Source organism: Drosophila willistoni (genome assembly GCF_018902025.1).
Source record: "Drosophila willistoni isolate 14030-0811.24 chromosome 2L unlocalized genomic scaffold, UCI_dwil_1.1 Seg168, whole genome shotgun sequence".
NCBI lineage: Eukaryota > Metazoa > Arthropoda > Insecta > Diptera > Drosophilidae > Drosophila > Drosophila willistoni.
The window spans coordinates 3,573,833-3,599,606 of NW_025814047.1; the positions used below are offsets into that span (position 1 = coordinate 3,573,833).

General features: G+C 35.8%; 2 protein-coding genes and 1 non-coding gene across 6 annotated transcripts in view; 2 read left to right on the forward strand and 1 right to left on the reverse strand.

The window, feature by feature from the left end:
- LOC6640766 (alpha-protein kinase 1) overlaps nt 1-13,075 on the forward strand; it is an 88,892-nt gene extending 75,817 nt beyond the window's left edge. Inside the window, exons 3-11 of one of the 3 annotated variants that reach the window (XM_023175079.2) lie at nt 986-1,442; nt 3,261-3,974; nt 4,334-5,645; nt 5,713-5,942; nt 9,340-9,520; nt 10,249-10,305; nt 10,739-10,822; nt 10,915-11,063; nt 12,431-13,075. In XM_023175079.2, the coding sequence (XP_023030847.1) occupies nt 986-1,442; nt 3,261-3,974; nt 4,334-5,645; nt 5,713-5,942; nt 9,340-9,520; nt 10,249-10,305; nt 10,739-10,822; nt 10,915-11,063; nt 12,431-12,555 (3,309 nt within the window). In that variant the 3' untranslated portion in view covers nt 12,556-13,075. The remainder of the gene's footprint in view (nt 1-985; nt 1,443-3,260; nt 3,975-4,333; nt 5,646-5,712; nt 5,943-9,339; nt 9,521-10,248; nt 10,306-10,738; nt 10,823-10,914; nt 11,064-12,430) is intronic. The other 2 variants (XM_023175080.2, XM_047009756.1) reach the window with 2 other exon arrangements.
- A 2,303-nt stretch (nt 13,076-15,378) lies between these two features.
- LOC6640767 (protein Wnt-2) lies at nt 15,379-25,774 on the reverse strand. Of its 2 annotated transcripts, none has more exons than XM_002063693.4 (5): nt 25,585-25,774; nt 16,464-16,681; nt 16,102-16,385; nt 15,849-16,036; nt 15,379-15,785 (listed from the first exon to the last, which is right to left on the reverse strand). In XM_002063693.4, exons 1-5 carry the CDS (start codon nt 25,638-25,640, stop codon nt 15,461-15,463), a joined length of 1,071 nt encoding a protein of 356 aa, XP_002063729.1. In that variant the 5' UTR covers nt 25,641-25,774; the 3' UTR covers nt 15,379-15,460. The 2 variants fall into 2 exon arrangements, with proteins under 2 accessions (XP_002063729.1, XP_023030827.1); XM_023175059.2 differs by having other exon boundaries at nt 16,464-16,676; nt 25,585-25,632.
- On the forward strand, nt 22,692-22,763 carry Trnam-cau. The gene has a single exon. It is a non-coding gene; the product is annotated as a tRNA-Met (tRNA).

Here is a 25,774-nt window from a genome sequence, read left to right on the forward strand (position 1 = left end):
TTTCCTTTCGGTGTGTGTGTGTCTGTTTTTTTTTCCATCCATTTTGGTATTTTGCACTACAATTATGTTAATTTCCTATGCAAATAAAATTTAATTGAAGCCCTGGCCCAGGCACGTCCAGGAGGCGAGCAAGCAACCAAGCACTCGCACTTAGGCGTCGTCCTGGTGCCGGCATTAATGTGGCAAATGCCTCTCCTTCTCCCCACCCACGCACCCCTTTCGTATCTAACCCGCTTAAGGACATTTGGCGTCGACACCAGCATTAATTGCCAATAATTATATTGGCTTACCTTTCCACGTTTTATTTTCCATTTTATTTTTTTTTTCCTTTCCATTTTTCTTTTCCTTTTTGATCACCCTCTCTTCTCTTTCTTCCTTCCTTGCTATCTGAAAAGGCTTTGCCTTTAAATTTGTATGTTGGCACAAAATTTTTTCAATTTTCTTAATTTTACTAAATGCAAAAATTTTCCAAATAAAAATTCATAATAAATTCGCTCAATTAAATCAACATAAATTGGACTGAGGCCCCGGCAAACAATACAAATGTGCAATGTGACAATTACAACAAAAATTAAATTAACTTATTAATGTCTACACAAATAGAGAGAGACAGAGAGGGAGTGAGAGAGAGAGAAAGAGTAATACATGTAGATCTGTTCAGTCAGGGGGATATATTTAAACATGACAACAAAATGAAATGTAATACAACCAATTGTGTCTGTTTGAGTGTGTGTGCGTGTGTGTGGGTGTGTGTATTTGGCTGATGTCGCTTAAATAATAATCCAATCAGTAAACAATATGTGTACAAATGCCAATTCTGTTAGTCGAGTGGGGGCTGGAGCTAAGGGGCGTGGCAAACAATGTAAATTGAATTTGTGATTTATTTGCCATCAAATGTATACCAAATGTTGCTCAGCTTAAAAGTGAATACCAATTTTATAACCTTTTTTTTAACTAATACATTTCTCTTTTTGTCTCATTTTAGGACTATGATAAGGAAATAAGTTGCCACAAAATACATTCGCCCCATCATCAGCATCCCCATCATCATTCGCATCTGCATAATCATCATCTGAACAACAACAATAATAATAATAATAATATTAGCAACGAAGATGACAACATGGAAGTGTCCTCCATTGAGGTGGATCACACTTTATTATCGCCGCCGCATTCACATTCGCCATATGACAGCAAGGACCATGTTAAGGAGCTGGAATTCTATAAGAGTTTGGCCGCCAAGGCTGCCACACTGAGAGAGGCAAATGCTGTGGCAGCTGCCACAGCAACATCATCATCATTGTCGCCTCTGCCCATGCAAATCGATGCCGATGACGAGGATGTCGATGATCATCATCAGGCAGCTGCCGTCGAGGCATTGCGTCTACGGCGCGAGGAGCAGGCTCAGGCCAAGGCATTTGCTGCGCATCTGAATGGAACTAGTGAGTACATATCGAAAGCCAAACAAAATACATACATTATCTATATATAGAAATAGGAATGGAAACTAAGTATCAGATGAGGGCGAATATAATGTATTAAAAGCGTAGGATTTAGTTCTCGAAACTTGATTACTAATTGAAGGACACTTATTCTAACTTTAACATATAGAGATATAAATTTTTCAAATACCCATAATAATGACTAATTAAGAGCTATATGAAATTAGGGTTTATTGGAGGAGATCACTTGATTATTAGCGTATCTTACATTCCAATTAATTTAATTGAAAAGCATTAAGTATAATAAATAAAATTAATAATAAGATATCGCTTTTTAAAATCGGCTAAAGTTAGGAAAAGTTACGGATTGACAAAGTTAGAAGTTTTTAGGAATTGCAGAATGTTTTAAATTAATTTTTGTCGATACTTTAAAGTACATTGAATCAACTTTTCGGTGATCATACGTCTTTTAACAGAGCTTTGATAGCGCATTGACTCTGCTATATGGCTAATCCGGCACTGATTACAAGGAAAACATTTAATTTATTGTAGGAGAATAACAAATTTAAGATATATATTCAATATTTTCAATTTATTACCGAATACTTCTTACTTGCTTTTATTGCTTTCCCTTTTTATATTAAAAATTTATCAGGAAAAATTTAAAAAAAGTTTTGTTTTACTTGAAAACTTCTTATATTCTGTTGATAAACAATTCAAGTCTAGTAAAATCTCTTTTTATTTGAAGAATACATGAATTCATTATATGTAATTTCTACTTTTTAGTGAAAATACTTTAAGAATTTGTAAAATTTGCCTTTTCAAAGATTTACCTTTCGGTTTTCATTTTGGTTATTAAATAATATTTAGTCATATTCATAGATAGTAAAACTTCCACTAGCGTTTCAATGATTTGCAAAAACTTGCTGATAGATGAAAAGTGACCAAAATGTAAGCAAGTATGAAGTGTGTCAAGTATGAAAAGGCGATAAGTCAATAACATTTAAGATTAATAATTGACAGAAAAATAATTATATTAAATTATAGATTTGGGGCTAGAAGAATTCATTGCCAAAAGAAATTCAAATAACTGGAAGATACAAAATACACAATTCTACTTCAGAAACTATGAAAAAGAGAAAGCAATATACGTACATTTATTTGTGTATTTTTTTCGCAATAAACGCAATAATTTATGCAAAAGAAAATAGTTTTAGTCAAGGCTATTAGGAAAATTCTCTAAATAACTATAATTACTGGGAAAAAATAATAACAAAAAATGTACAAAAAAAATAATAAAATTTGGAGATCGAAATAATTATAAAATGTTTTAAAAATCCCCTTAACCCTCTGATATTACTAGGAAATAAATTTGTAGATTCAAGTTCGGTCTGTTGTTCATCGTTAAATTATAATTTATTTCCAATTTATTATTTTAAATTTTTTATTTCGTTATCTTATTGGATATCAACAATAAATTGTATATAGGATTTTAAAGTCTAATATTTACTCTTCATTTTTATTAGATCCCCTCTAGGTAGTTGGTTAGTTCTATAGCTTAGTTTCCATTCCTGAGTCTGACACAGACATTCCCCCCCAGATACACACACACTCGTACACACACACACACACCCATTGTTCTGGCAATTAAGGCGCTTTTAAGGCTGCCTTGCAAAAAAAAAAATAGATATATATGTAAAATTAAACCTATCAACCTTTTCCCTTGACATTTGAACTGATTTTCTGGCTGCCATAAAACTAATGACAATATTTTCTCTTTTCCTTTTTTTTTTTGTCTCAATCTCTAACAAAACACAGTGCAAGACATGATAAATTTGCAAAAATTACAAAATCTGGCCACGCTGCAACAACAACAACAGCAGCAACAACAACATCCGCATACACACACACACGGCCATCATCCGCATCATCCACATCCCGCCACGGCTGCTGCATTGGCAAGTCTTCAGGGCTTAGCCGCTTCCGTATTTAATTCACCATTGAATCTCAGTGTGGGAGCGGAGTCAGTGTCAACGACAGGAGCAGTGGCAGCTGCAGCAGCAGCAGCCGCAGCAGCAGCTGCGGCGGCGGCTGTGGGAGCAACTGGACCAGGTGGTGTTGGTGTCGTTGGTGGGGGAGGAGGAGCCAGATCTTCTGTCTCGCCCATACAGAGCAGCAAGAACAAGACGTCAAAGGCCAATAACAACAATAGCTCCACCATCTCTAATGCAAATACAGCCACCTCCTCATCCTCAGTAACATCATCGGCATCTAACCAACAGCAGCAGCAGCAGCAACAACAACAACAGCAGCAGCAGCAGCCGCAACAGGATAATCCCAGTAGCAGCAGCTCTCCACATGCCATGAATGCCGCCACCACATTGGCTAATGTTTTGGCTGCGGCCACAGCATCGCCACCGCCAGCTCTTCAAGCGCCGCCGGCAAGCGCCCAAATGCCGCAACTGATACTCGCCTCCGGGCAACTGGTTCAGGGTGTACAAGGTGCCCAGCTGCTCATACCCACAGCCCAAGGTAAGGCCAGGGATTAACTTTAGTTGTGCATGCATATATAGAGTTAGAGGGCGGACTGGATGGATGGGGTATATCAATAACATAGTTGACTTGACTTGACTTTGAGCAGCAAAAAGAATCCTAGTGAAATTTTCCGGGACGTATCGCGGGTATTAAAGCTAAAGCGATTAGGTAAACTTTCAATTTCCTCTTCCTCCATTTCTTTGGCCATTCTCGCGTTGACGGTTTGGGAAATGGGCTGGAATAGAAAATCACCAAAATAAGGAAAACTAAAAATGTTCAATCATGCTTGTTGAAAAAGGGTTTTACATAAGGATGCCCAGTAAACTCCATTGACTTTTGTATTTCATTTCTTTTAGGCATTGCCGTTCAGACCATTTTGACGATTCCTGTGAGTCCGCAGATACCGACTACGGAACAGTTTCTGCCCAATGCATTCGGAGCCTATGCCAGCTTTCAGCAGCAGCAACGAGAGCAGCGGGAACAACGCGAGCAACGGGAACAACGGGAGCAACAACGCGATCTGTTGCCACCGCCATTGACTGGCCTGCAACATGGTCCTGTGCCGGCTTTGCCACAATTGGCTCAGACACCCACGAATTTACTCAAACCCAATCTATTCTCAAGTGGAGTGCAACAGTTGTTGACTGCATTGCATCCAGAACTTTTTGCCGTTGCCCAGCAACAACAACAGCAGCAGCAGCAACAACAACAGCAGCAACAACAGCAGCAGCAGCAGCAACAACATCAACAGCGGGAAAGGGAGAGGGAAAGAGAGCGAGAAAGGGAACGAGAACAATTGGCTGGACTAGCTGGCCATATGCCTCATACACATGGCCATATGGCAGCCGATCTGCGTCGCTCAGCTGAACGTAGTCCACCGTCACGTTCACCCACTGACGGTAGTCCATCATTGCCTACAAAGACCCAGCCACATGCTCCTCCGCCACCACCAGCGGCAGCTGCTTTCCTATTGCAACAGCAGCTGCACATCAAACCAGAGACGCAGACCCATCTGCATCATCATATGACGGGACAACCAACTGGCAGTAGTGGTTCAGTTGGATCGGGAGTTTCGCATCCGCAAATCAGTCTCAGGCATCCCGATGAGTTGACAGCACCTCAAATAGATTTGAAGCCCTTGGAATTGAGTACCAGTTCATCGCCACCTGCTCCACCCTCGCGACATCATTTCGGTCATAGCCTGAGGACAACATCCTCACCCAAGCACAGTCCGAGTCGAATAGGTGGCGGTGGCAATGGATCTGTGTCCACACCAGTGACTGGAATGAATCTTAGCCAGCATCATGACCGCCTCGAGAGACGTTCGCACACGCCCACGGCCACAGCAACGAGAGCCAGCGTCTCGTCCAGTTCGGGGGGAGTGCATCATTTGGGACATGAGCGTGTCGCTGGACGATTAACGCCCACTGCATCCACTGGACCTGGTAGTTCGGCTAGCAGTTCCAATGAAAGAGGCTATGTATCACCCCTATTCCGTTCCCATTCCCCACCGGGGCATCCCCTGCACATGGGCAATTCGCCGCGTCTGGAGCGCGACTATCTGGGCAATGGACCAAGTTTAGGTGGTGGACCAAATGCCACAGCTACATCTACCAGTTCGGCCAGTGCCAGCTCCTCATCAGCCAATGTACTTAGCAGCATCAACAGGTAAACGATTAAATTGCTGACAATTAGCCAGAGATTGGGAATTGAGATAATGATAAAGATTTTGCAGGCTCAATGCCACCAATGGTGAGCTGACTATAACCAAATCTCTGGGACCGCCAACGGCCACAGCAACGCGTGCCTCATCGGCCTCGCCGCGTGACGATTCACCTGGCCCGGGACCATCCACCTCGGGTCTAATGCAGCCACTCAAATTGAGTCCTTCATCGCGCAGTGAACCGCCGCATCTGTCACCCAATGGCAATGAGAATGACAATGACCTTCTCATGGATTCACCGAGTGAGTAAAGATCGACTTTTTTTGAGTTCTCTTTTAGAAAATCTTTTCCTCATAAGTTAGTCTAGTATTAAGCTTAAGAAGGATGGGCTATCAAAATTCATCTAACTCAAGCTAATCGCATCATCGCAAACCCTTCACATTTGCCCTTCACTCCTTCTGGCTGGAAAGAGTGACGCGTGACAACGTCAACGCTATTGCTAATTTGCCTAACACTTTCAGCCTGACATCTTTCAACTCTGCGAAAATCTTATAGTTTTGTTTTGGCTCCTCCAACTTCATCTGACTGACGACGGCGGTGGCGTTGGCGGCTGCATCAATTATAAATCTTGTCTCGAGAAGTCGTGTAAATGCACATCGAAAACTTTGCCATCAGCCTCTTTTTTGGCTTGTGAAACTTGCCTTGTATTTTGCGTCTCTTTTGCCAAATTACATAAAATTCAGTCAACTTGCCTTTGCCGTCAGCGAATGAGTGTGTGTGTGGTGCAGAGAAAAGCAGTTGGAAGGGGAAAGTCTAGTATAAAGTTCGTTTTGCCCAAAATTCGTTAATTAATGTTTTTCAGCGTTGAAAAAGTTCAAATCTCCCGCAAAAAAACATGAAAAAATTGGAACAGAATTGTATAACAAAATAAATAGAGAAAAGCATTTGATGCACTATGGGCTATTTTTAGTTTTAGTTATTAAATGAAGCCTAAACACATATAAATTGTCATTACGAATCATACAATTTTACGGACAACTTCATAATGCCTTTCTTTTTAAAATAGTTAGCATACATTTGGGCTGCCTTTTTATTAGGTAAACTCCTAGTTATTATAGAATCATTCTATAGAAACAAAGTAATTAAATTATTAAATATATATTCTTAAAATTTTAATACATTTGAAGATTTTGTTTCGAATTAATTTGTACAATTTTTCTAATTGCTTAAAAAATTGATTTCCCTTTAAAATTCCAAACACAAATTGACATTTTTAAAATCGTCTCAAAATTTGAGCATAAAAGAATCCATAGTTTGGATTATTTGGGTTAATAACCATTTCAATCTTATGAGTATATTATATTATGAAGTCATAGGCAACATCTTCTATATAAACCATAGTTAGCTATATTCAAATGGAAAACCAAAAAATGGTGTTTAATTTTGTGCAAGTTTATTCAAAAATTAGGTCTTACGGACTTATGTCTTCCCATTAATTCAATGCCTACACGGGATGCACCTCATTTAGATTAACTTTAGCAGACCCTATACAATGGTATTAAATAATTATTTTAGCATTTCTTAAATTTGTAAAATTGATTACCTTGTTACGTTCAAATTTAAATTAGTCTTTTAAACATAAAGGAAAGTAAATACTTCTTTAAACTGTGCTTTGCTTCATACCATTTCTTGGTTATTTTATTGGCAAACATTTAAGAAAATAGATAATTCTTCTAGGTTAAATTGATATTCTTTATTTGTTTTCAATATTTGTTTCTAAATCTATAGACAATCAAATAAATTTATGACCTCGAGTCGTCCATCGAACTGTTTGATAATAAGTAAATTAATAATCAATTACTGTCAAAATATATTTAGTTAATCGCTTTCCTATCTCATCAAATTACTTATTTTCAAATGAAACTAAAAACTCATTCTATTAATTTAACTAGCACAGTAATTAAGAAGTTTAATACTTGTCTTACTAGGGTGCCATAAACAAAAAAGACATAAAATAAAAATATAAGTCAAAAATAAGGTCCATTCAAGTTTTATAAAATAACAAACGTCATACAATTTGTTGCTACTAGGCATAATTTAACTGATAGCAACGTTAAGTGGTTATGGTACTTTCTATAATAAAACCTAATCGTCATATTATACATCGATTTGCATATGTTTTATATTAAATTGCTAACTAAGCCCTTTAAACTTGTTAGCTAAAACTTTCGTATTAACGATTTATTTAACCTTGCTCAATATTAACCCAATTAAACAGTAATTATAATTAATGAGATCATATAAGATTTAATTTTGTTTTATCATTCTAAAAAAAACAAGTAATACTTAATATTTTACTATGGGTATAAAGATTTTCAATAAAATGGCACTTTTAGCCCATAGTGCAAAAGTTGCTTATAACACTCATACGCCATGTTGCACACATCGATAAGTGCTCTTAAAATATCGAATCTTCATCATCATTTGCATCATCTATGTTGGTTACCAATCGCCCTCGCAATTAAAAAAATAAGGACCTTAGTGTTTCACCTGGCCACTTGAATTTCAGGGCATCAGATTGAGAGGATAATGCACGAGGAAGTTTTTTTTTTTTGTTGGCCTGGCTAAAAAACTAATTGTGTAGGCAAATATTTGTGCGATTTTCCATTTAAAATGCACCCTTTACACCCACACACACACATTGCTTTGGGGTGTGTGTTGCCGTGTCAATTGAAACTTTGCCTGCATTAAAAATGCAATCAGAGCAACAATAACAAGAGGGAAGTCAAGTCATGCCAAGTCATCGCCCATTTCTAGGATACTCAACGAAAGATCCATCTATTCTTGTATCTAGATATCTATCTATCTATGTAGCTAAGCTATCTATGCATTTTGTGTATCTGTATTTTGCCTGTACGCATACAAATTGCAGAGACAATATGCAGCTTAATTACTGCTAATTGATGCATACAAAAACTTAAGATGTTTTCCGTATTTAATGACATATTTCACTCTCAACAATAACAACAACGACGAGAAGCAACAACAATGACTAAGATGCGACGACAGCTTGAGTTACGACAAGCAAAAAAGGATGCGGATGCGAGTGAGGATGCTTTGCATCTTAATTACCGCTAAAAGTGAATGGCTCTGTTGCTGCTGCTGCTGCTCCTTCGCACTGCCTGCCTGGTTGTATGTCCTGGCACACACACACACACACAGAGAGACTCTGGCGCTTGCTTCTTGCATATCATTAATAAATAAATCAAAATTCTAGCCAAGTAGTTGGCAAAACACCACAGAGTGGAAAGGGGATAGGGGCATAAATGGGAACATCTGCTAACAAATTAAGCATATAAAAGCATCAAGTTTTACTAGACAAACACTCAACTATAAACTGTAAACTAGTGCAACTTTCCGCTAACTCAGGCTAATAATATTTCTGTAATTACCGCAATTAACTGTAATTAAGACCAAAGGTAAATGCAAAGTCAATTTGTGTTGTCAATTTACCTGGCTAACTAACAAACAAACCTAAAGCTTTTTGTGGGGTATATTTGTTCCCTCTTTCTCTCTCTATCTCTCTCTCTATATAAGCAAGTAGTTTAGTACCTAAGTTCAATTAATTACCAAGAAAATTTAATGTTGTTTAACTACAATTGGTCTTTCTTTCTCTCTTTTTCTTTTTGCTATTCTTAGATGAACCCACCATTAATCAGGCTACCACAAATGTTGTCGATGGCATCGATCTGGATGAGATCAAAGAGTTTGCCAAAGCCTTTAAATTGAGACGTTTATCATTGGGTTTGACCCAAACTCAGGTGGGTCAGGCTCTCTCCGTAACCGAGGGACCCGCTTACAGTCAGAGTGCCATTTGCAGGTGAGCTAAGTGACAAAATCTAAAAAAACACAGAAACAAAAATTAATTTAATTTTTTAACAAGTGCTTTAAGTTTGACATATTTCAATAAATAAATAGTAAACACAATTTAAAGTAATGAATGAGTAAAATAAAAAAATAAATATTATTGAACTATCTAGTCTATATTATTAACTATCAATATCAATTAGTTTTATTTATATTTTAAATATATTTCTTAAGAGTTTTAAGATATATGTAAATTTTTAGATCATTTCATAGAGAAAACCTTTCGATAAAATTTTTCACTCTCTCTCTCTGTCTTGTTTGGTTTATCAAGTTTTCTGTTTTGATTTACGTTCATCGTTTTCCTTAAACACTTTTTGGATCCAATTATTTCTTAGAGTGCCAGGACATTTCTAATAAGAAAAAAAAAACCCTTCAAAAGCAAAAAAAAAATTAACAAAAAACGACACTTATATATACTAAAAAATAAAACTTGAAATATCTATAACTCAATTAATCAAAAACTAATGCTAATTTTAATTTTGTATGTACTTATATAATTAAGTTTATTTTATGTGTTTTTTTGTTAGTTAAGTTTATTATTATTTGTTTTTTTGTTAATGCCAAAATCAAAACGCCAACTTTATCTTTATCTTTCTGTATCTCTCTTTCTCACCGCCTCCCAAAAAAAAAAAAAAACAAACGAAAAAATCCAAAAAAATAAACCAAAAACCGAAATGCAAGCAGTGCACTCGCTGCGCAGATGTATGCCGCTCAGCTGTCAACGCAACAACAGAACATGTACGTGTGTGTATATCTGTGTGTGTGTGTATGTGTGTGTTGTATGTGTGTGATGTGTGTGAGTGTGTGTGTTGTAAGAGAAACACCTAACTAAAGTGCTAGAGAAATCGAAAGCTCCATTATTTCATTTTGCCATATAATCTGTATGTTTTTATTTTCATTTTAAACCAAAAAACTTTAATTTGCAATACAAAAAAAAAAGAAAAAAGAGAAAATTAAATTTTTTTACAATTTGGCCCAGGGCATTGCCAATTAGGCTAAACCAAATATATAATCGAAATCATCCTTGTTTACCGTATGTGAAATTAAAAGCTACTTGACAATGTCCTGGCACTTTAGTTATGTTTCTTTTACATAGTTGAGCTGTTTATCAAAAAAAAAAAAAATAAAAATAAAATAAAATACTTATCCACCATCATCCCATCCCATTCAGGTTCGAGAAATTGGACATAACACCAAAGAGTGCACAGAAAATCAAACCTGTGCTCGAGCGTTGGATGAAAGAGGCCGAAGAGAGGTGAGAGTATGGAGGCAGTTCCACAACGCCGTTAAAACCAACAACAAACTGAAATACTAATACTTTATCGTCTTATCTATCTCTCCCTTTAGTCACTGGAATCGTTACAAGTCGGGCCAAAATCATCTAACAGACTATATTGGTGTCGAGCCATCGAAGAAACGCAAGAGACGCACCTCATTTACACCGCAAGCCTTGGAGCTGCTCAATGCTCATTTCGAACGCAATACGCATCCTTCGGGTGAGTGGTAACGATCCATTGAAATTTATATCACTGAAGGAATGTAACCGATACGAAAGATAAAGTAACCTTTAAGCACGAACGATTAAAGAAGAAACGAAAGATTAACTTAGATTGATAAATGATGTTTCAGTTAAAGACTATTGGAAAATTACTAATAAAGATATTTGTTGAAAATTAAATTAAAGATGGTTCAGTCTAAATGTCAGTTGAGTAAAGTTCTGTACATTTTATCTTGAAAGATCATGAGAAACATTTAAATATAAACTTTCTTAGTCTAAATAAACTGATATAGGATCAATACATTAAATGTATACAGGAGTAATATTTAGAGTATCTTAACAATATTTATTCGGCGGTGTCACATGGGGTGTAGGGATAGAAACATTTGTTGACAGTTTAAGGATGTCCCAACTCCTCCTTCAACATAAATTATGTTTCTATAACTAAGAAATATGAATGAAATAAAGTGCGGTTAACCTAAACTTTCATTTTATTTCGATCGAATCAGATCAAAGGAATGGCTGAATATATTTGATATTTTTTCTAATTCATTTTTTCGAACACTTAAAAAAAATCAAAGGTTGATTTCCAGTTTCGAAAGTATGCTATGAATATTTTCCTAATTCAGTTAAGTTCTCAAATTAAAATTAGTGTCTCAAACAGTCAGCCAGATAATAGCTAAAATTCAACAGTTAATAAATACCACAAAGATTATACAGAGTGACAAAATTCCGTAAATTTTTAAAATTTCAATTAAAGTCTAGGGGATTTTGAAGGTGCGGTAGAGCTAAGAAAAGACGTATTTTCGAAATTCTCGAGACATCTCTTAATTTCCATGTAACGAAAAACTCCTTTTCACGAAGTTGATGTTGACTCTGCTTTTAGATAGAAAACATATCATAATATATAAGTTGGAATTTTTTTACACTACTTTACGATACTTTATTGATAAAGCCTTTTTAAATGTGATAAATTATAAAGAATGACAAGTTTCCCGTAGAAAAAAACATTTTTGTGGATAGGATTTTATTAAGTTTGTTTCGTTGAACCCATATAAATTTAATAATATTTTTTGCAGTATGATTTTTGTCAACAAAGAAATACAATTTATTTCTTTATTTTGAGGCTTAAGTTTTAATATTTTCTCTTGTCAAGAACAGTTAATTTATCAGAATTCTTGGGGTATCATTAATTTATAACCAATATTCAACATTATTTTGACATATTACATATATATACGTAGGTAAATTTGATTCGCATTAACGCTTAATATTTACAGTTTCGTAACGGTAGCAATCCTTGATATTACAACTTGACATTTATTTCCCTATTATTAATCGATATTTTCTATTTCATTTTTACAGGCACCGAAATCACCGGTTTGGCTCACCAATTGGGCTACGAACGTGAAGTCATACGTATCTGGTTCTGTAATAAACGTCAAGCACTAAAGAACACTGTTCGCATGATGTCCAAGGGCATGGTCTAGTAGGGCGACCAAACCGAGAGAATAATATGAATGAACCAAGTTCATGGAGGCTTGTTGTTTTGTATATAAAACAAAAAAGGATTTCTTATTGTATATATAGATATAACTTTGATAATTGAGTGCTAAGAATTGTATTATGATGATAATGATGATGATATCTTTTGGTCTGTCTGTCAGTTTGTATGTCTCTAATTGTATGTGTATGTATTATGTGATAGTTTTAAACAATTAGCCATGTAAAATTGTAAAAGGTGTGTCATAGCATTTACAAAAACCAACAACAACAAATGAAAAAAACCTAGAAATGGGAGAACAAACGAAAACAAAAATCGTATAATTAATATGACTCCAAAATACATTAAAAAAAAAAAACAAAAACCATATCCCAAATAGCCTAAAAGTAGTCTACAGTCCCTAGCATTAGACTTGTGCAGTTTTTTAGGGCAAATTTTATTAACATTGATGTGCCATTCCAAAAAAAGAAAAACAAAACAAAAAATTAAAATAAAAACCAACAAAAATTAACCACTAAAATTAACAAACAACAAATATATAAGAAAATATTTAAACCAAAACTGCAACTATGAAAAATTTCTCTATATAGAAACGAAAAAAGCAAAAAAAAAAAACAAAAATATTTGCATTTAATGCGTTGGGCTAAAGCAAACAAAACTTGTATACTAAAATTGTATTTTATTTAAACAATTTATAAAACGATTTCGAAAGGAAAACAAAACACATTATATGGCAGCACATTACCAACAAAACAAAAACAAATATAAAAAAAACCATCAAGTTTTAGTCTAAGCAAATTTATGTAGCAATTTAAAATTATAAACAAAAACAAGAAAAACAAAAAAATACCAAGAACAAAAATATTTCAACTACGAAATTAAAAAATGGTACACAACAAAACAAAAACAAAAACTCAAAACTGAACAAATATTTAAATGATTGTAATAAAAAACAAAACCAACATATTAAAAAGAAAAAAACATTTTATTTATGTATTTTATTTAAACAAGGATTCTGCCTGCTGACATTAAAATTGAACCGACTTTAACTATTAATGAAATTTTGAATCAATTAAAAAAAAAAACCCAAAGGATTTCTGGTATTTTCATCTCTTTTTTCTTAGTCTGTTTTGTGGCCCATTTCTGATCGAAATGGGCTATTGTTAAAGAAAATCATGAAATCATTAGATTTTGAGATTCCAATAAAATTGAAGTCATAAATTTCTAAAGTCGGTAAAAAAAATTACAGAATTACAGATTTCGAGAGTTAGGGGTTTTTGGGAATACTTTTGAAATAGTGTCATTAAATTTTGGTTCCTCTGGTCACTTTCTGACCTATTGAATTTTTGAATTGAATCGCAATTTGGGAACTATTTTATATATTTCCAATTTTCACAGTAGTACTTCTTCCTTAATCCATCTGAGCTCCTTTATTTCGCGATTGTTTTGTTTCTGATATTGTTAGTTTAAGGATTGTATTAAAATCTTGCTTCTTGACTTTTTTTAATGCAATTCTTGACAGTCACTCTGCCGCATGATTTTTGGGTCTTTTTATATATTGTATAGTAAAATCGAGCTCTTCTAAATCCAATCCTATAATAATAAGGAGTTGATGAGCATCAACCAAAACAGACCCGTTTTTAGAAGACACCTTTTTACGTATTTTAAATTTGAGAATATGGAATTGTTCAAAGTTTACTGTTGCTGTTAGACTGAAAGTGTTTGTCTGTTGTATCTTGAATATTCTAGATGCATACCATACACGTACATTCATGAGTTTACGTCGTTTTTTTAACGGTGTTAATCAAGGATATCTATGAACCAATTTTTTGATTTTATAGGGTATTTCGATTTCGTTATTTGAGGGCGTATTTCTTCGAGCTTTTAAGTTTGGCAAAAGTTTATTGCGTGCTTTATGATTTAAAAGCTTGACTTCAAAGGTTGTAACATTTGGCCATGATAAAAGTTTGTGCCAAAGTTTGAAATCACCTGTAAAAGCTCCCTTTTATTAGAGTGGTTCTTATTTAGGTAAAAAAATTTGTACGCTTTGCTTTTTTTATCATATATATTATTTGGGATTTAAATGTAAATAAAAAGAAATTTTCCTATAAAAACGATTGGCAACTGGTAAAGAGAAATTACAGAATTACAGATTTGTAAAGTTCAGAAGTTTTCAGATTATTAAAGAAGTTAAAGAATTAATATGATTCCCATAGACAAAATTCTGGCCAATTTTTAACCAGTATAGCAAATCTAATCTAATAGATTCTAAATCTAATAATTTGAATTTGAGATTTATATGCTTATTATGGAAAAAAGAAAGCTTTTTCAACCAAAAGTATTAATCATTACGTAAATCTTTTAAATCATGTGTCTAAGAACTAGCTTATCTTCGTTATCCCAAAAACGGCGCTAAAATAAAATAAATCGTTTCACCATCGAGTTCCTTTACTTCAGGTTGTTGTAGGCACGTAAACTTGTAAATTACAAGTTCACGTTTCTACATGAAAGTAAAGACATGATATTATGAAATCGGTGAATGACAAAAAATTTTCAATATTTTTTTAGCCTGTAGATCGGTCTATCTCTAGCCGATTTTTTTTATACCGCCATAAAACCATAAATTTCGTGTCCAAAATTTTTAATTGATATTGTCCCAAATATTTGAGAATTTTTTAAAATAAATACCAAACTGTAATATTTAAAATGTTTTGTCCGATTTGGTATTTATTAGTCATAGAAAGTAAAAGTCAAAAATTGAGCAATATTTTCATGTAAAAATTAACTTTAATTTGTTTTCTTTTGCATTTTAAGTGTAATACATTTCACATAATACTTAATGACAATACGTGTAGGTGTAGGTGTGTTTGTGTGTGTGTGTGTGTTTAATACTATTTACATGTAAATTCCTCATAACTTTCATCGCACAATTTGCACTCAACCTGACAGCACCAATGAAACTGACAACTACACTGAACTGTCCGACTTATATACTGGGTATTATAGCCACGCCCACAACAGAGCAGATCACAGCTTTGTGGCCCATGATGTCCTTGTTTCTGCTGGCAGATACGTCCCTTAGTGCCTAGACTACCGCTACGAAGACTACGCTCACAATAATTGGGAGACGGAGCCAAATAAATAAGCTCCAAACGTTTGGGCCAGGCCAAAGTTTGCTTCTGGCTAGCAGCAGCAACAGCAGCCGGATGCTTCTTTCTAAAATAATAAGATAATTATTTTAATATCTCCTCATTTAGTGGTTCAATCATTCGAACCTACCTGCTTAATACTAATCTCAGTCCACGTTTGCCTCTAACGACTTGAACAGTTTTGGCTTTGTGATACTTTTGCATTAGCCTGTCGCCCATGAGGCGAAAGGGCGGCAAACTTTTCCAGCAGGTTTTCATAACACACGAACCGCTAACACCATGACACTTGCAGTCTGTCTTGAGCAGTTTCTTAACCAGCTGCCAAAAGGAAGAAAGAATTGTACAACCAAGTTAAGACAAGTTTCAGTTGGTGCTTAGCTTACCGTACGACCTGCTCGATTGTTATGCAGATTCATAAGACTTCGGGCATCCTTCTCCACTTCTCGGGCATCCATGAATTTGCGTGCAAATCTCATACCAAAATCAACATCTGCCGAGCAACCGCCCCATTTCCAGTCCATTGAGATTGAGCTGCCATCCCCACCCGAGGATTTGTGTCGTCCATCGCAACCGCAGGTGGATATATTGCCACGGGCACAAGCCGCTGTCACGGCATAGGCTGCTCCAGCATTGGCTATGGCATAGGTAAAGGCTGCCTCACGTGAAGCTGTAAAATAAATTCAGACATAATCGACTGGGCGCCAAACCAAATAATTTTTTGGGTAAATTAATGTGTGAACCTTACCAACGGGCATGATATGGGCAAAGACATTCCGTTGCCACACCTCAGAGCAATTCCAGCGATGACCACGAAACTGATGCTGGCACTCCTGGGAACCCAATTGATGACCCTCACCGAGGGCAATCAGGGCATCGGGCATCTCGCTGCACAATTGACGCTGGGCGGCCGTCAGGCCCGGTATCCGACCACAAAGCATGGCGGATGTAAAGCTGGACACTAATCTGGCCAAAAGCCAAACAGGAAAAACAAACAATAACAAAAAATAAAATAGAAATCAAATATGCATAAATCAATAAATTAAGCTTAGCATTAAACAAATAATAAATAAAATGCATGGCAACAAAAAACAAAACAAATGCCACAAACAACAACAAAAAATGCCGATCACCCCAATCGAAGATCGAGATCGATGCAAATCGTGAGCGCAAATAAATGCCGCCAGCGTTGATTTCCATTTCGTTTGCCCATTTTGTTGCCCGGTCCAGATCTATCAGCCAATAGTAATGCCAAAACCAACAAGAGAAAAAATGGTAAACATTTTTTTTTTTAGTTTTTTTCATATTTTACCGCATTCAAGCCAAGATTAATGAGTTGCAGTTGTGTACAAGACGACAAAACTGTCCAGGGATGGGGACATCTAATGAAAAGCAGTTGACAAACTCAAACTCAGACAAAATGAAATTTCTATAAATAAATTGTGACTATATCTATAAGTACTTCTCTATGAGAGCTTATATGGGGATTCTCGAATTAAGTTAGCTTTTGCACTAAGTTTTTAGAATATATACGAGATTTATATTATATTATTATTACGATGGAAAATGATTCGCAATTGACGGCTCATATGTACAAAGGTGGCAAAGTTTGTGAGTTTTGCATCTCTTAATTTTCATTTCATTCGATTTGAATACCATATACCCATAGGATAAAATGGTAACAGGCAGAAGGAAGCTTTTCCGACCACATTAATGTATATGTATATTCAACAACAACAACAACAAGAACTCTAGCTCCAGCTCTAGAGTCCACAAATCCTGTCACTGCACAATCTCTTGACAATCTCCTTTTGCCATGTCCCAAATAGAATTAAGTAGCCCAAAAACTAGACCAAAACCTTAAAAGCTCACCACAAGACTACTCAGATGTCTTTTGCACCGGAGATAGATCTTGATGGTTGGAGTTCGATGATCCTTCACAGGACTCGCGAGATATTTGCCGTTTTTCGTTAATCTCAGTTTCCTGAAGGACTTTCCAGGATCTGTTAGCGTCAGTCGAAGCGGATCATTTAGGCATTCAATCTGACAAAAGGACGTCCTGTTTGTCGTTGAAGTGACCATGCTATAAGGACATTTATGTACTTTTTGCGATTTTTGGCCATTTTTCTGAGCGACTCCCTTACAAAAATTCGAGCAATATTTATTAAATTATTCTTTTTTCGCTTTTATGCCATACACCTAGAGGGTAAATGGTATATTAAAGTAGCCAAAATTCATTTTACAGGCAGAAGGAAGCTTTTCCGACCCCATAAAGTAAATATATCCTTGATCAGCATCAACAGCCATGTCCGTCGTATGAACGCATAGATCTCGGAGACTATAAGAGATAGAGCCACCAAGTTTGGTATGTAAGCTCACAAAGATTATGAAAATGTCTTACATTTTTCACAAGAATCAAACCCAGAAAGTCCTTCATAATCAAATTTTCATTTTGCCTTTAACATGACTATCAAAAAGTGGCCAAAATGTATTACGGTATATGAATATCGTAAAAATAAAGAATGAATGTATTTAATTTCGAATAAATTGGGTTTCGATTAAAAATAAATTACACTTGATATTAAAGTCTACAGAGATGTAATACATCAAATTTTATAATGCATTGATTATTTATCATTATTATTTCTTACTTCTCTCTCTATCAATTTCTTTTTAGTTTATAATTGAGATATAGAATGTTAGGGATCCTAAAAGTATACCATTGTGTTATTATATGATTTTTTTTCGATCACTTGCACAATTTCTGAACATCTTCAACTAAATAAGGGGAAAATATGATATTAATGATAATATTATACTAGGAATGATCCTAGTTTAATTTTCTAAAATGATTTTTTCTAAGCCTGAAGTTTTTGCCAACCCTAGTCCCCCACCTGACTAAAACAGGTGGTTGGATAGAGAGGGGAAATCGAGGGGATGCTGGTGTCTCTGTGTAGCATTGTGGCAAAACGTAGACAGTTTTACTGTCAGTTTTAGTCAAATCTTTGCGGTCGGGCTATATTATTAGCCGTAATTACATAAATCTAGCGGCTTAATCATGGAGCTGAGAGCGTAAAGCTTAGGCTTTATCGTGACTTTTCGAGTGGAGTGTCTAATCAAATGGCTTGAATTTTCCATCTTATAATCGTATGTATGATAGGTGCATACATAGATGTGAATACATGAGCTTATTGTTCAGTTTATGTTCATTTATAAATGGCAAATCGGATTAATGAGTTTTGACAATGAGTTGCAAATTGCCAGCTATGCGAGCAATGAGTTGCGATTATGTTGATGATGGGTGGATGAGGGGGCGATAACTGCCCACTCTCTTCATCACTCATTGAGCTCTTCAGCTTGTCTACCTGTCGATTTGTATGTAACATCAAACAGCTGCGAATGCCGCATGCCACATGCTGCATGCCACATTGATCTCATGCCAGATACAGGACAGCTGTGGAGCATTTCATCCTCGGGGCAGTGGCAAACAATTGCCAAACGAACAGACCAATTGGCAACTGGTTTCAATAGCTACACAGCAATCGCTTTCGCTGACTGTTTGCTTGGCCAACAATCCGACTTTTTCTCTCTGTCTATCTCTTTCTCTGTTTCACCTTTTATGTCGCTGTTGTTGTTGTGGTCTTACAACGCATTTTTAATTGGGGCAATTAAATCAATTTACAGAAATTACATGGCCAACATGAACATCGTGAACGTGTCCTCACAAATTTAGCCCTTTAGCTAAACTTGATACCGATGAAGAAAGAAAGATCAAAAGAGTATCTGCAACTGCAACGACCATGTTATACTCTTTGATTTATTTGTCTTCTTGACAATGTCGCAGAAATGAAATGGATTATAGAATATTTTGTCTTAGAGTCTGACTTGTGATTCGTAATCTTTTAAATACTTTTTGCTTAATACAATGTCTTCTTGACTTAGTTGTTTTTGTAGTAAGTGATTAGCCTTAATGGTTTATTCTATTAAGAAACTAAAGTTCTTCATGATCTCTCCCAATTTTTGATTGTGGTATATACATATATCTTCTTAGTTAAGTTTTAAAAAACATAATCAAAATTCAACGTAGTAAGCCAAAAATTTTTAGAAACCTTTTAGTTTGTTTATATATTTAAACTTGGTTTCTTTGCTTTTTCTGAGCAATTTATCGTATTCTCAATTTAAGTAAATCCATATTGCCAAGCAGAAATCGGGAGCCAAAAGTTTCGAAATATTTTTACTTCATTCGCTTCTAAATCTTTTGCGTTGTAATCAGTATTCAACATTCGCATATTTCAATATATATTTCAATATTGAAAAATAAACTCCGGTTTCACTTGATAATATTTGGGAGATGAAACTGAGTATTCATAGTTTTCTTAACAATTGAAGATTCAACACGTAAACGTTTTAGAAAATCTATGCATTAGATATATTGTATTCAGATATGGGGTAAACTAACATAAGATATGATTACTTATTTTAATACTAAATACTAACTAGCTTTGTTTGTTTCTGATGTAACGGCCAATCTTTGCAGGTCAATAATACTTTGGGGTATCTGCTCAAGACTAATTTAATTGATTGAATACTAACTTCTCCTCAACAGAGTCTGCTAATGTTAGCACTTAATAGCAACTTCAGGCAACCAGCTCATATTAGAATCACCCAATATTTTAAGACATTTTAAGATTATAATTATAAAGAAATATGTATATATTGCTACTTTACGACGTTTTTGGTGGAATGGTTCGTACTTCCACAATATTAATTTATTTAAAAGGGGTACCAAACTTAATATAGTCTTCTTTATTTATTAATTTGTTTAAAATCAGTCAAAAATTTGGACAGTTATAGGTGTCCTCTTTCTCCTTGAAGTTTGATCATTTAAAAAATTTCTACTAAATTGTAATACTAATTGTTCTTAAAATAGTTATGACAAATAAGAAATACTATATTATTCATAATTTAGGTATCAGTAGATTTATAAGAATTATGTGAATTGCAAAACTTTTTAAAACACAGCAGTTGTTTGAACCAGTTTCCCAACTACAACAAAAGACATTTCCATGAATTTTCTTCTATTTATATATATGAAATTTGATATCCTAGCCTTGAAGAAAACCAAATGTTTCCTAAAAGTCTGTTATTAGTACTCGTAGCTTTGAAAAACTCTCCAACAAATATTTTGATATACCCATTTGTTGTTTCAGAGTATTGAATGAAGCACTTTTGTTGTAGTTTTTGTTGCTGTTGTTGGCTTTATGTTGTACATGCTGTTAACATCGATCGGTAATCTCTTTTGGAAATTGGTAGTCAACTAATAATTAGGCTCGTTTAACCATGGTTCGTTTCTGTTCGGTCTGGAGAGCAGAACACAAAAACCAAAAAGACAAACCAGCCCAAAAAGGGGTCCAACCTTCAACTTTAACTTGGCCCAAAAAGTATTCGATCACTTGAGCTCTCTCCCGTTTCCCCCCGTTGCCAACTCTTTTACCGCGCTCTCCGTTTATCTACCTTTTTCATTGGCTGTGTTCTGATCGATCTGTCAGCGCGCATCCGTTCATTCGTGCGTTCGCTTACCGTGACCGTCATGCCCCGGCCTCCGGCCTCACTTCCACCTCTAGTTTACCCACAAATGCCACAAATCATTTCAGCAAATCTCGCTTTTCAACGCAGGTCTTTTGTTTTGTGTTTTGTTTTCTCTTGGTGTGTTTTCGTGCTTTATTTAATTTGTCGCTTCCACAGCTCTCAAAAGGCCTCCTGTTGCATGTCAACGCCGACAATTTCATCATCATCATCGCCGTCGTCATCGTCAAGACCCCAGTAGTCCATGCCCATGATCCTCCTCTTGAAATGCCAAGTCCAAGTCACGTGTGTATGCTTGATTTCATTTTTTTTCCGCTTTGTTTTGTGGCCTTTTCTTTTATCTTTAGTTCTATATCCAGACATAGGTAACCAGAAAATGGGAATGGGTTCATTTTGGGTAAGTTTTTTTTTCTTTTTTTGCGGTTCGTGACCCTTTTGTTTTTGCTTTTTCTGCTAGCGTGAGAGCAAGGAACTGTCGTACTGCTGTTTGTCATGAACTTGATCGGCTTCCGTCTGCAACTTTAACTACAACTCCATTTCTATAACTCAAAGTGCGTGTGTGTGTGTGTGTGAGTGAGTGTGCATCTTAAACTAGTTTTGCTGACAATTTTACAAATAAATTTTTGGTTTTTTTTTTTTTTGCCCGATACCTTTTTGCCAAATGTGGCGGGGCAAGTCATTAAAAACGAATTAGACCACAAGCATAATTCAGAGGCAAGCTTCAATTAGCCGCAAAATGTCCGCTGTCCCCCCGTCCCCCGCAGGCCAAGTCAGGCCACTTATGCAGACGCCAACTTAGAGAGTTAATGCTCCGTTTTGGAGAGTCATAAAAATATGACTTTAATATATTCACGCTTAGGCGTTGGATGGAAGCCAGTCTCAAAAATAAGGTAGGTAAAAATAAGTTGCTCCCCGCCTGCCCCAGAGATATCGTAGGGCACTGGTCACTGGAATTCGAATTCATCTAGTTGCCTTGGCGACCCACCGCTGCGATCGCTGGGCGAAGGCGGTAGCTCCTTTAAAACTTTATATAGTTATGACTGGCGCTTGGTGCCTGGGTAATTACATGCCCATGCTGACATATTCATGGAGCCAAATTGGAGGCGGAAGCAGCACCAACAAACAACAACCTCCAACCAGCCGAAAAGCAACTACAAAAACCACATTAAACCAGCAGAAATAAACGTTGCATTTAGATGGCTTAAATAGCCATAACGACTTTTGAATATCCTCTAACGCTTTAGACAAAGATAACTAACTAATCTTGTTACAAAGTAACATCAAAGACTTTGGTTACTTTGACATCCTGACAATGAGTACTTACTTATATTCGAATACAAAAAAATATACCATTTGAATATATGTACCGTTTGACAGGCGGAAAACAACAAGCAGAGTGGCGCAGTGGAAGCGTGCTGGGCCCATAACCCAGAGGTCCGAGGATCGAAACCTTGCTCTGCTATGGTGGTGTTTTTTTTTTCCTATTTTTTTCATGAATTTTTAAAAACGTCAAACATATTTAAATAAATTAATAAATGAATTACTGAAACATTTAAAAACTCAGAATATTGTTTTCTGCGCTTGCATTAACTTAGTTCATTTAAATTTTAAGCTTCATTCATTCGTTTTATTATAGGGACTGATTGGTTAGCTTTTGACTATACCAATTAGAAGAAACCCATCTTATCTCATCCTAAATAAGAGGGCGGACCTTAGTATTAAATACGATATTGGTTGGTTTTCTTCCATGTTAAATTTAATAGATTAATGGATAAGAACATAGCCAGGATTCTTCTATGTTTTAACTAAATATTTTCAAAGCATTTGAATCTCCAAAGAAAACAAGTTAAATAGAATGACTACTTCCAATAAATTGAACTAAAATATAAAGGACCGTCAGCTGCTCCCTGCTTATATCTGGTTACTGCCTTGTTGATGTAAATATTTTGTAGGTCATAACACCAACGGTTAGTAATTTATGTGATTAGTTATTTATGTCATTCTCCAGGAAAGTCTGTATTTGTAGTTTTTCGGTACTTCGGTTTTTTTTTTAATCTTCTAGAAAACGTCCAAATTTAAATCAAGAGCTATAATTTTTGCACCTATTCAACATATAAAGGTGTTTTGATATAGAGCTTCTTTAATTTTGAGATATAAAAATGCCAATTGGTTGGTCTATGGGACGAGGATGTTCTCTTATTATTACCAAAAAATGTCAAAGGATTTGTATTTCAATTTTCTTCACTTCATTTATGAAAATTAAACTATGAAAATGAATAAATTTGGGCCAAAAAAGGGAAATACAAATACAAGTTAACTCATTATTCTTCCCTTTCAATGTTACTTTCTTTTTGCCTTTTGAAAAAATGATTTATTTTTAATAGAACTGAACAAAAACTTGGCCAATAAAAAGGCACTCCTCCCATTCATATAATAAGATCATAAATTCCAGAACATACTCCATATAATCAGGGTAGTTTTTCGTATCTAAAATTGAATTAAGAAAAAAATATCTTTCATCATATATCCCACCAACCAAAAGTTGTGACCCAGCATTAATCTTTCTTTTTTCACAATCGTCTAAATTCCATTTCTAAATCATTCTAAATGGTCATAGTAAATATTTGCCTATATATAGGCCTAGATCCTTTTAACCCTAATATACCCAAATGTAGTTTAGTTACTTTTATAGAGTATAAAACAATGACACAAACACAGGCAGACCGACTGGCTGACCGACAGACAGACAGACAGACAGGCGGACTTATGGCCCAGGTCCAGGCATTTGAAAGTTTTGTGAGGCTGATAAAATAAGCTCATACCCATGCCCATGTCCATGCCCATGTCCATGCCTTCTGCTGCCTATGTAAAGTGGGCGGAGTTCACAAAACTCAAAGTTAAACTCAAACTGAAAACCGAAAACCCATAAAGGCATGTTCAACATGCCATCAATAAAATACAAATATTCCAACAAAGCGGCCAAGACCATGGCCAGGGCCAAGAAAAATGTCGCTGCCGCAGTTGCTGCTAAAAAAAAAAGAAAGAGAGAGGGCGAGAGATGAACTGAGGAGACAATAAGTGGAGCCGAATCCTGGGCGCAAACGTAATTGAGAGGGAATTGGCAGAGGACGAGGCTAAAAGTTGTAACAGGTAAAAGCCAAAACGGATCGTTCGTCATGGGCAATTGGCAAAAAGACAGACACAGATACAAACACACGCACACACACACAGAGAAGAGGGAGCGACCAGATCACTAAGAGATAGTTTTGTTTAGTGGCTGCTTTTTGAGGCTTTTTTGCCAGTCGTCGATCACTCATCCATGGCCAACAAAAAGCCCCACTGAAGAGAGGGAATGAAAACGCATTCATTGACCAACCGCCGACGGCTCCCGCACTCCCGTTTTTTTTTCTTTTTGCTCCTTTTTAGTGTCAGGTTGGTTGGCTATGCTGTTTCTCTTAAACTGGGCAGTTTATGCCCATTTTTGGGTACGCTCTGGATCTTGATAGGAAAAATGTTCAGCGTTTGTCTGCCAACAAACATACTCATGTTGTTGTTGTTGTTTGTGGTGTTTCCTGTTGTAAAGGCAAGCCTCAAAAGTAACCTCAATTACATGAGTTAAACTTTCTGGGTTAAGACCCTTTTCGGTCTAGTAGTATATGGCAGATGTTGCTGCTGCTGCTGCCCACTTTAACAACAACCAGCAACAACTTGGCAATTAGATAGCCAGTAACACCAACAAACAACAAGATGCTGATGAGTTTATGGCAAAAATTGATTTCCAGTTGTCGCTGCATATACGTATATATATGTTGCTGTTGCTCCTGTCACCCCACCAACTGTTGCTCCTCCTTCTTGATGAGAGACTGCTGTCAGTGTTTGCTGCCTGCCATTTAATTGCCCATTTTAATGAGATTTTTTCTATTTTTTTTTTTTTCTTTTACTTCTCTCAATTTTCTTTCTCAACTTTCTGTCATTGGCAACAACGCCTGTTTCCCAACTAGAATAGAGGACGAGGTGGTTGGTCCACATGTGGGTTGTTTATATTGCGATAGCAACATTGCCAACATGCAGAGCCGTGTGTGAGTTGCTTGTAATTTCACAGAGATATATAGATGAAAATTAACGATTGTGTCCGAATGATTGTAGATCGATTCGATATGCCCCGCAAAATGAGATATGAGTTGTCAGTTAAAGGCAAAGGAAAAAAAAAAGAAAAAGGCAACGAAAACCCCCCGTTGACAGACAAAGAGAGAGTGAGAGAAAGGTAGAAGAAGGTTACATACCTTATTTCCATAATCCAAAATATATAGATTAACAATTTGTTTGGTATTATCCACATGTCGTCGTCGTCGTTTCCTCTTTAATCGGTTGAACTATCATCTCATATTTTTCTTATTCTACTTTAGTTTTTCTTTAGTTGACAATTTTCGTATTTCAACATTTGGCTACAAAAAATTTGTTGTTTTACGCGTT